We start from the raw sequence: 11,797 nt of genomic DNA, 5'->3' as shown, positions 1-11,797 counted from the left end.
CCCAAAGTGAGGGCTTAGGCCATAAGCCCAATATGATAATTCCAGGTCAACAGGGAAATAAATTGTACCGTAGACATTCCGAACTGGCAATGTTTGGAGTCTCACCTGAGCATCAGGGCATTGTTCGAAAGAACCTGGATTGGATGGAAGTCAGCCAGATTTCCAGGCTGTAATGTAAGTAGTTTTAAGGGAGGCGTGCACACAGTTGGTAAACATCGGGTTCCAGTATCATGAAGATTAGCAGACCGTGGTGTAATCTTTTCAACATTGCTGGCCACACCCCCACCCCCTCTTGTTGATAGCTCTTGCCTGTCCATATGAATACAGCTGACTACTCTACAGAAATAAGAAAACAAGACAAGAATGTCTCCTATTTTTGGTGAGTAAAAGTAAACTTTTCCATTATCAATTTTTTTTTTCATTCCATTACTGGCTATTTTTATGCATTAATCACCTGCATCTTTATGGTTAATGTTTAATGATGTTAGTGGACTGTGGGAAAGTATTCATTTATGGATTTTTGTTCTTGTATTAATCACCATTATCTTCATCATTGATCATTATTCACAGGTTTTTTAGGTATTATTATTAACTTACTCCATGGCATTTTATTAATGCTTATTGCTGTTATTTATCATACGTAACAATATTTTTTGAAATTATTAAGGATTTTTGGATATTATTTTGAAAAAGAAAAAAAATTTTGGGAGAGGATTTGGACATTTTTTTTTTCTACTATTACCACACAACATTGTAAAACACCAGGCAACACGAAAACAATATCTTGGGGATTTTATACCAGAAACTTGATAAAACATTTAATGTATAATTAGGAAACTAGAGAAAAAAAGAAAAGAAAAAAAGACATATCTCTGAACCATTTAACTTTTGCATGAAATTAGCTTCATTAAAAAAATCTTAAGGTCATATGATTTGAAAGTCTGATTTAATTAATCAGTATAAAGGAAGAGAGAGAGAGAGAGAGAGAGAGAGAGAGAGAGAGAGAGAGAGAGAGAGAGAGAATCATTGCCCTAATTCGTGATTGGGCTTCTGATGCCTAATCAAGATGCGACGCTCCTGACAAAATAAAAAGTCCTTCATCATTCATGACTTGTTTAAAAAGTGGTATAGTTTAGGTACATTCTTTCTATGATTACTATTGTTGTGGTTTAGTTGGTTAATCTCGGTGAAGAGAAGACATGAATTCGTAAAAATCTGACTCCATGACATCCCGTAGGGGAACAGTGCCGTTGGTGCACCTCATGCGGTGCACTGTAGGGATTACTTAAGGGTCCTTGCAGTGTCCCTTCGGGCCCCTAGCTGCAACCTCTTTCATTCCTTTTGCTGTACCTCCGTTCATATTTTCTTAATTCCATCTTGCTGTCCACCTTCTCCTAACAGGTGATTCATAGCAGCGCTGAGATGTTTTCCTTCTGTTACACCTTTCAAACCTTTTACTGTCAATAACTGTTTCAGTGCTGAGTTACCTCATAGGTCCCAGCGCTTGGCATTTGGCCTAAATCTCATATTCTATTTTATTCTTGACTCCAAAACTCTCAACATTAAAAATTCTTCTTTGTGGAAAGCCGTAAATTTGTATCTAATTACTACAAGTGGATCAGTATTAATTCCGTCGTTTCAGCAGAGCATGAACGCTCAGCAGAAAGCGTACAACCCCGCCAAGCCAGATTGAATATCTTGATAGCGACGAAGCATTTACGCTATCGAAAATCTCGAATCTTTATGTGTGCGTGTTAGGGCAATTCCAGATAGCGCCTGTGTGTTAGCAAACTGTCCCAAGATACGTTATGTGTTAGCAGGGTGTGCCAAGAACTTGTGGACGGAATGTGAAGGAACGTGGCCATTAGATAAACTCATTGCGTCGGATTCTCGAAATTTTGTCCACGTACCTTTTTTATTTTGTTGTCATTTGAGTTTGTGGAAAGTTGTCTCAGAGATAAGATGACTACGGGAACAAATAGTCCATTCTGAGAAGGTCACCTTTTCAGTATTTTAGCCAGTTTTCTTCATATTTTATTAATTTCTTGAAGTGTTGACACACACATGCAGATTTAGGCGAAAATAAAACCTCATGCCTATTTTTCATCGTGATGGGTGTAGTCGCCGTCATTGCACCTCATCCGGTGAACTGTAGGCATTACTGCAGGATCTTTGCAGCGTCTCTTCGGGCCCTGGCTACAACCTCTTTCATTCCTTTTACTGTACTTCCGTTCATATTGTCTTTCTACCATCTGACTTTCCAACCTCTCCTAAGAATTAATTCTTATTGCAACTGCGATGCTTTCCTCCTGTTACACCTTTCAAACCTTTCTACTCTCAAGTTCCCTTTCAACACTGAATGGCCTCATGGGTCCCAGCGCTTGGCCGTTGCTGGCCTAAATTCTATATTTAGTAATTCCTCGACACAATACTTGTAGTGAAGAAGGACGAGCTATGTAACAATGGATAAGACGTTTTATTCATCAAGGTATGCAAGATTCTCTCTCTCTCTCTCTCTCTCTCTCTCTCTCTCTCTCTCGCAGTAGATGACCTTGACCTTGCCCTATTCAGAAAAAGGTATTCCATTTGCGGATGGGCATAGTTATTAATTCTGGTACTTAATTCATAATCATGCGTATCACACATTTAAATCATTGTAGAATCTCATGATTTGCTTGAAATATACATACATACATTACAGACATATATATATATATATATATATATATATATATATATATATATTATAGTATATATATATATATATATATATATATATATATATGATTATATATATAATATATATATATATATATATATATATATATATATATATATATATATATATATATATATATATATATATATATATATTATAAAATTCCATTTGCGTCTTTTTTCTTTATAGAGAGGTTGCTTTTCAAAAAAAAAAAAAGAATAGTGTTACTACCACCTTAATTTTTCCAGTTTTTTCACCTTTTCAACTCCACACATAATACGAAGGGAGTATAGGTATATCTCAGCATATTTTATAGATTTTTCATCAGGTAGAATTCCATCCTTTGAAGGAAAGTAACTCGATAATGCTTAGTTTGTACCAATATCGTCTTACATAGATATTACTCCTCTCTTCAAAACCATTTACTGAAAGATGACAAAAGAGTAAGTAAGACACAGTGCCAAAGAGAAGTTAGGTCCAGACCCACGTGGAATTTGCATTCCAGATTAAGGTCTTTGCTTTCTCTCTCTCTCTCTCTCTCTCTTTCTTGCTTTCTCTCCTCGGTGTCAGCAGCGATCTCTCTCTCTCTCTCTCTCTCTCTCTCTCTCTCTCTCTCTCTCTACGGTGTTAGCGAGATCTCTCTTTCATGACACGATGCCCTGATTATAGTTGGTGTTTTGGACGATCCAAACTGAAGTTGAACTGATAACTAGTCAATGCTTCAGTTTTACAAAATTTAAAGAAAATTTACTGGTATTCGTCGTATAGCACCCAAGATAAGGGGAATATTTCAGCCCTTCTTTTAAAACATATTATTGTCTATTTTTTAAACCTTCCGAGAATTAAATGTTTCGCTTTTTCGCTAAAGACCATCGAGAGATAGAATCTTGCATCTTTAGTAATTTGAGGGCAATTCTTAGATCTCGTTGCAGCTCTAGTCTTTCTCTGCCATTTTTGGGAAATTGTTCCTATTTTGGGGGGAACTGCTGCTGCTATTACCTCGATCATTTCTGAGCAACAGGTTTCTCTCTAAACTGTTCCTTCGGTTAGAAGAATCCCACTCTTCCTCCGCTGTTCCTTTTCTGTGGTTTCTTTTTCTCTTCCCCCTTTTTCGTGGCCAACTTTGCTGTTGTTTGTTTTCGTTTTGTCACTGAAGTTCTTTCATTTCTTGGTGGCTTCAGTTTTTCAGCTACGCAAGTTATAAGTTATATAGGACGACCAGCTGGCTTTTTTTTTTTTTTTTTTTTTTTTTTTTTTTTTTTTACAAGTTGTATTCATTTCGGAGAATTACATTAAGAATGATATTGTGCTTGTGGCTATAAGTTTTTTATGCTTGCACCTTTCAAGTTAAAATGTCTGTTCAATCAAGCTGGCTTCTTTTCCCATATGATTGACTCATTTTGAAGATATTACAACAATTACAATAAGAATTATAATGTGATTTGCCAGCAGGTTTGTTTATTGGTAAGTAACCATACAACCCCGCCCCCCAACTCTCTACCTGCCAAAACAAGCAAAACAAGTAATGTTTCTACAACCTATGGTCTTGTAAATGGGCTTAGATGCTAATGAAAATATAGTTACTACCTTTACTACTTTTATAAGCATCTAAGTACATTTGTGTATCATATGTGCCTCTGCCCAGCGTCGGTCGCTTCAAAGAAAACATTTCTCTATTCTTCGCACGAAATCGACTGCAATTTCTGTATTCTTCTGTTCTAACCTGGATATCGTGGTCAGTCCGCTTGTAAGGCCTCCAATTTTAACCCCCCCAGATACCCTCCATCTTACCCCCACCCCTGACCTCCTCCACTCCATCTCTATCTCTCTCTCTCCTCTCGCTTCTTTCTCCTGCCTCCTGTTCGTTATATTCTTCCTCCATTACCTCTGAGCCTATGGCGCTGGGCGATAATTTCACTTTCTGTCTGGTATGTGTGGGTAGACACACACACACACACACACACACATTCTCTTTCCTGTCTTCTGAGGTTTAAGGCCTCTCTCTGCATGATGATGTGCTCGTCTCCGTGGCTGCTTTCATTTTGGGCTTTTTTTTTTCTTGTCTTTAAAATCTATTTTTGTATCGTAATGAGATGCTGCTTCTCCGCGTCTCCTCTTTGGTGTATGTTTATAAATTTCTCGTAACTTGGGTTCGCATCTCGCTGGTGGATGCAACTTTCTAATACTGGCATAACAGGGTCTCTCTCTCTCTCTCTCTCTCTCTCTCTCTCTCTCTCTCTCTCTCTCATTTCATGTCGTGAATCGCTATTTATTCTATATGATTTAGTTCGTGAAATTATTTTATTTGAATTTACCCTACTTGAACTAAACTAATTTTTGTTCGTTCTTTCGTTCGTCTGTTCATAATTATGTATAGTTTTATCTATACATTCATCTGTGTTAAATATCAAAATTAATAGAAGCACTATATACTAATTTCGTTAGTGAGTCATTTGGCTTTACAGACTTATAGATCAGTACTTAATTACAACACAACCATCTATGGTAAATATTAAAACTGATAAAATCAATAGAAGCGCTATATAATAATTTCGTTAGTGAATCATTTGGCTTTATAGACTTATAGATCAGTACTAAATTACAAGTGTTTTCGTCTTTTATCAAATAGCAATCCATGACAGACGGCATAGCGGAGACGTTTAATAATGGCGTAGCGGAGACGTTTAATAATGGCGGACAGACAAAACCACATTTAATCTTGATTCATTTTGGGTCCAGAACGACACACTCTATACTACTAGGCTTAGAGGTAATATCAAAGGGACCCGACTGTGTTATCAGCTGTTGGAAATGACGAGTCACCGTACTGCGATAACATCTTGCTTTCTTCTCTCTCTCTCTCTCTCTCTCTCTCTGAGGTCTTCGGTCGAGCAAATGTCTTTCGGTCGTCCATTCATTTGAGCGAGTTTTTGTGGCATAAGGTGAAAACTTAGGGCTTAGCGCGAACAGCTGGAGCTTTTTTCTTTTTTTTTTGTTTTGTTTAAACTTTTACTTTATATATAAAACAGGCGGAAGTGTTTTAGCGACAGCGGCGAGTGTGATACATCCTTAGACCATCCACCTGCCTAGGTTTAGTTATTCGGTGTACTTTTCCCTGCTCTGTGCTCCTCACGTGATGAGGAATAAGATGATGCGATTAGTATTGCCTTCGTGATGATGAATACTAATGCGATTAGTATTGCCTCTGTTTTTTTTTAGCTTACTTGGAGAGTAAGCCTACAAATTACTTTGTTGTTGTTGTTCTTGTTGCTCTTGTTGGGGGGTTAGGAAAGGTCCGTGAAAGAGCCTAAAATGGTCTGAAGAAGGTGTTTCGCGTTGAGTTAAGAGAGGATATTTATGATTTATTTATTAGAATGAGAACGTAAAAAATAAGTAATGTGCATGTTAATGAACACAACAATTATTTAAAAAAAAAATATAGCGTATTTACTTAAATTTTTGTTGGTGAAACAACGGGGTATTTGACCGTAGATTTTAGCACACTCCCCGAGTACGCTGCAGGTCGGATCACGCCTTGTTTTTGTTACATATTTAAATATGGTAAGTGTATTGCTAGGTCTTTTTACCTTAGCAAACGGACAATACCCGAAAGCTCATCGCATTTGAGGTGTTTTACATTTGAATTTGATATGGTTATTGTAAGGTCTTTTCAACTTAACAGACCGACAATAACCTAAAGGGGCGTGGTATTAAAAGTGTTAAAAGTTCCTCACGTAACTCTAGTCCGTGTTCGTAGGCTTTTAATTACCGGAAGGCAGTTTTTTGCGTGGAAATGAAATCCTTTTTATGCCTCTGAAATACCAGAACTAGGGGAGTGTTTTAGACCTTGGAACAGAATGCTAATGTATGCATTCACCTTTGTAAATCTCAAACGCTACCAAAGTATATTTGCGTCTTATAACGAAAGGGGTTGCATGCTGCAAAGAACCTTAAGCGGTGCACTGTAGGCATTCCTTAAGTTTCTTTGCAGCGTTCCTTCTTAGCTGCAGACCATATCGTTCCTTTTACTGTACCTCCTTTCATATTCTCTTTCTTCCATCATACTTTCCTTAACCCTCTCCTAACGATTATTTCGTAGTGCAACTGCTTTGAGGTTTTCCTCCTGTTACAGCTTTCAAACCTTTTACTGCCAGTATGTTTCATAGATGAATGACCTCATAGGTTCCAGTGCTTGTTTCATAGTGCAACTGCGAAGTTCTCCTCCTGTTACGCCTTTCAAACCTTTTACTGCCAGTATATATCTGATTCAGCGCTAAAATGACCTCATAGGTCCAAGCGCTTGGCCTCTGGCCTAAATTCTATAATCAATGCTATAATGAAAAAAAAAAAAGAGAAATTTGGACGCGCTCAGACACATCATGAAAAAACGGACTGACTCTTTATCTCTGACAGAGAAGACGAAGAACGTGTGGTTTTAGACAATTAAAACACGGACGGGGAATGTACATACAACCCCATTGCATGATAGCGGTACCTGGATGGAACGCGTCCGGCCGTGTATAAAGTCGTTACGTATCCTTGGAAAATGGATTCAGATATCTGTGGGGTGAGTTTTACCCCTTTAATTATTACGTGCTTCGGCCCATTCTTCCCAAGCACCCTATAGTACGCCCCCCTCCCCCTTTCGGCCTCTTATTTCTTCTTTTTCAACGAAGGTCGCCAAGTAGTACTCCTCACGATTTGGAGAAATAGCCCCTGTATATTTAAATGCCATTTAGAGCATAAAAAAATGAGGAAAAGAAATACGCTGACTTCTAGCCCCGCAGCTAACTGCTGTATTTGGTTATCGTGATGAATCTTGACCATTTTTTCACATTTTTCTCAAGCATAGATTTATTTATTCAGCATAAAAGCGTATGCATTGATATGTATATATAAATACACTTTATTACGCATGCATGCATGCATGTCTATTGTAGTTAGCATGTATGTACGTATATTACGTTACGTATGTAAGTATATTTTTCACATTTTTCTCAAGCATAGATTTATTTATTCAGCATAAAAGCGTATGCATCGATATGTATATATAAATACACTTTATTACGCATGTATGCATGTCTATTGTAGTTAGCATGTATGTACGTATATTACGTTACGTATGTAAGTATATTTTTCACAGGCATACATTTATTTATTCAGCATAAAAGCGTATGCATCAATGTGTATTCATAAATACACTTGTATTACGCATATATGTATGTCTACTGTAGTTAGCATGTATGTACGTATATTTCGTTATGTATGTATGTATATTTGCATATATATATATATATATATATATATATATATATATATATATATATAATATATATATATATATATATATATATAGCGCTGGTGAAAGTGGCAGACCTTATAATCCACGTCGATGTGTTTATAAAGGTGTGTGGCTTCTGAGATGAAAGAGGTCCGATAGATTTCGTATGCCTGCTGGATGCTGTACCCAGTGATAAAGGCGAATACGAAGTGCGTCTATATTCCCCCTTACCAACGGTGTTTGCAAATGGGGTATTTTAGAGTTGTTATTTCGTTTATAGATGGCGTACGCATACGCCTTCGCACGCATTCATATGTATTATTATTGTTGTTAAAAAGAACGGCAGAATTAAGCGACTGGGTTTTAATATATTGTTTTTTTCTATTTTCCTTACAATTCGCTTCCCAGGCTCAGCGATGTTTCTGAGTAACTGGCCAATATTCATATTGGGAATTTTCAAAAAATTGTAAATGCTTAATTCTGCCATTCTTTTTAACAGCATTTGCCTAAAAGAGGGTCTTCTACCAAATTATTATTATTATTATTATTATTATTATTATTATTATTACTATTATTATATTATTATTATTATTATTATTATTATTATTATTATTATTATTGGAAAAAGTTAACCCACAATAGTATGTCTGTTTTGATTTTGTTATTGTGGATTTACTTTCCATTTTTTTTTATAAAACTCATGTGATTATGAGTTTCTTTTAATTATTATTATTATTATATTATTTATTATTATTATTTATTATTATTATTATTATTATTAAAAGATACCCATAGTAGCACGAGTCATCAAATGAAGAAACAAATCCACTGTTATGTAAATGTAAATATATTTAAATTTAAATTTTTAAAGTTTTTGAATTGAAATATATTTACATTTAACATCTGTGGATTATTATTATTATTAATATTATTATTATTATTATTATTATTATATTATTATTTTATTATTATTATTATTTTATTATTATTATTATTATTATTATTTATTTATTTATTTTATTTATTTTTTTTTTTGCTCTTCACAGTCCTCCAATTCGAATGGGTGACTTTATATGTGGGGTCCGGTTGCTCCTGCCTCCTTAGGAGTCCATCACTTTTCTTACTATGTGCGCCGTTTCTAGGATCACACTCTTCTGCTGAGTCCTGGAGCTACTTCGCCTCTGTTTTTCTAGATTCCTTTTTCAGGGATCTTGGGATCGTGCCTAGTCCTATATTATGGGTACGATTTTCCACTGGCATATCCCATATCCTTCTTATTTCTATTTTCAGGTCTTGATACTTATCATTTTTTCCCTTTTCTTTCTCTTCAACTCTGGTGTTCCCATGGTATTCGACATCAATAATGATTATTTCTTCTTGACATCTCATCAAAATTATTATTATTATTATTATTATTATTATTATTATTATTATTATTAATTATTTATTATTATTTATTTTTTTTTTTTTGCTCTATCACAGTCCTCCAATTCGACTGGGTGGTATTTATAGTGTGGGTTTCGGGTTGCATCCTGCCTCCTTAGGAGTCCATCACTCTTTTCTTACTATGTGCGCCGTTTCTCAGGAATCACACTCTTCTGCATCAGTCCTGGAGCTACTTCAGCCTCTGTTTTTCTAGATTCCTTTTCAGGGATCTTGGGATCTGTGCCTAGTGCTCCTAATTATTATGGGTACGATTTCCACTGGCTATCCCATATCCTTCTTATTCTATTTTCCAGATCTTGATACTTTATCCAGATTTTTTCCCCTCCTCTTCTCTTCAACTTCCGGGTGTCACCATGGTATTTTGCGTGACATCAATGATGATACTTTTCTTCTTCTTGCCCTTGTCAATCAACGTCACGACGTCTGGTCTGTTTGCACGTATCACCCTTCCGTTCTGATACCATAAGTCCCAGTAGGATCTTTGCCGTGATGCGTTTTTCCTATCACTCATTCAGGTTGGTGCTTCGTACCACTTAATTCTGCAGGTATTATTATTATTATATTATTATTATTATTATTATTATTATTTGTATTATTATTGTAAAAATACCCATAGTAGCGTGAGTCTTTCTTCAAATAAAGAAACAATCCACTGTTATGTAAATGTAAATATATTTAAATTTAAAGATGATAAAGTTTTGAATTTAATATATTTACATTTACATAAGTGTGGATTTATTATTATTATTATTATTATATTCATTATTATTATTATTATTATTATTATTATTATTATTATTATTATGATTATTATTATTATTATTCAGAAGATGAACCCTATTCACATGGAACAAGCCTGCCAAAGAGACCATTGACTTGAAATTCAGGTTTCCAAAGAATATTATGGTGTTCATTAGGAAGAAGTAACAGAAAGTAATGGAAAATGCAGAAAGAGGAAATCATTTATTAGAAAAACCGATAAAGTAAGAAATGAATAGATAAATAAAGGTGAAAGTAAACGGTTATAATACAAGTGTGGTTTTAGAGGAAGTCAGATAGATGACAGAAAGATTGGAAGGTGAAGGACTGAGTATAGGCGAGGAATAAAATGTTTGAATCGAGTGTTTGTTGTGGAATAGTTATGTAGGACGTTTTACAGATAAAACTTATGATAAAAAAAAAGTAATGTGGATAGTGTTGAAGGTGGCTGAGATAGAAGGTGAAATGATGATAAAATTCTCTGTGAGTGTTGAGAAGTTAATAAGTTTCACCTCTAAAAAGGTTTAAGAATGGTCCAGTCTAGTTTTTTTTATGTTTTTATTTTCATTTCGTCTCTACGTTTCATTCAAGTGGTTATCTGGGATAACCACTTCAGCATCTCTTCGTAGTCACTCCTTGAATGGATTTCCAGATTTCCAGGGAGGGAAACGACGCAATTCCAGAATGGAGGAGCCATTACGATCAGAACTTTCCTTTTCCCATGGAAGGCTAATTAATGGGCGGTCAGCAACCGAGCTGAAAGTGTTTACAATTTTTGACAGGTATTTTTTCCTTTTCTCTCGTGAAAAAGAAAGAGCGAGAGAGGGAGAGAGAGAGAGAGATCTCCGGAGAGATTATTTATTTTCGTAGAATTTTTCTTGCGCCTTTCACTTTCCTCTTTTTTAATTGCTGAGAGTCGTTTTGGGTGAAAAACATTAATGGATCCCGTGTAAGATGACGAGCGAGCGCGCCGTTGAGAAAGTGAGTGTGTGACTGTAACCAAACAGTAGTAGCAGACGAATTGGCCATAGAGAAGGAAAGTACAAAAACTCTCACTCCCTGTCTCGTAGGATTTCGTTGGGATGCTCACACAACACACACACACACACACACACACACACACACACACACACAGAGTCTCTAATGTCTTCACGTGTATCCACAATCATGACTCCAAAATCATGTATGTATTCCTCTCCCTTACTCATCTCCCCTCGCATGTCAGCTTAATCGTATCCATTTATAAATATCTAATGCTCCTGAGCCGGCCGGCGGCTCGCTCTCTCTCTCTCTCTCTCCTCTCTCTCTCTCGGGACTTTCTCCTTTGTCAATGACCACAATTCGAGGGTGGACTGGCAGAAGTGAGGTGGGAATATTAGAAAGGAAATGATTAAATCGAGTTTCTTGTTTCCAATGTTTTTGAGTCTCGTGTCTTTTTTCTCACTGTGATCTCACAGACTTTGTCGAGACTGTTTCCCTTATTATTATTAATAATTATATATTGCCTCTTCCAAGAGGGTTATGTTTTTTTTCTGGTTAAATGCTTTGGTTTTGGTTTTTTGTAAAGTTAATAGAGAAATTATTTCTCATCA

General features: G+C 35.8%; 1 protein-coding gene across 1 annotated transcript in view; it reads left to right on the top strand.

Moving 5' to 3' along the window:
* Positions 1 to 348: 348 nt before the first annotated feature.
* The window catches only part of LOC135210254 (dehydrogenase/reductase SDR family member on chromosome X homolog), a 310,210-nt gene continuing 298,761 nt past the window's right edge, over positions 349 to 11,797 (top strand). Inside the window, exon 1 of the mRNA XM_064243108.1 lies at positions 349 to 379. Coding sequence (XP_064099178.1) covers positions 364 to 379 — 16 coding nt within the window. The 5' untranslated portion in view covers positions 349 to 363. The remainder of the gene's footprint in view (positions 380 to 11,797) is intronic.

Source organism: Macrobrachium nipponense, chromosome 39 (assembly GCF_015104395.2).
Source record: "Macrobrachium nipponense isolate FS-2020 chromosome 39, ASM1510439v2, whole genome shotgun sequence".
NCBI classification, from domain to species: Eukaryota; Metazoa; Arthropoda; class Malacostraca; order Decapoda; family Palaemonidae; genus Macrobrachium; species Macrobrachium nipponense.
This window is presented reverse-complemented; position numbering and strand designations above follow the sequence as displayed.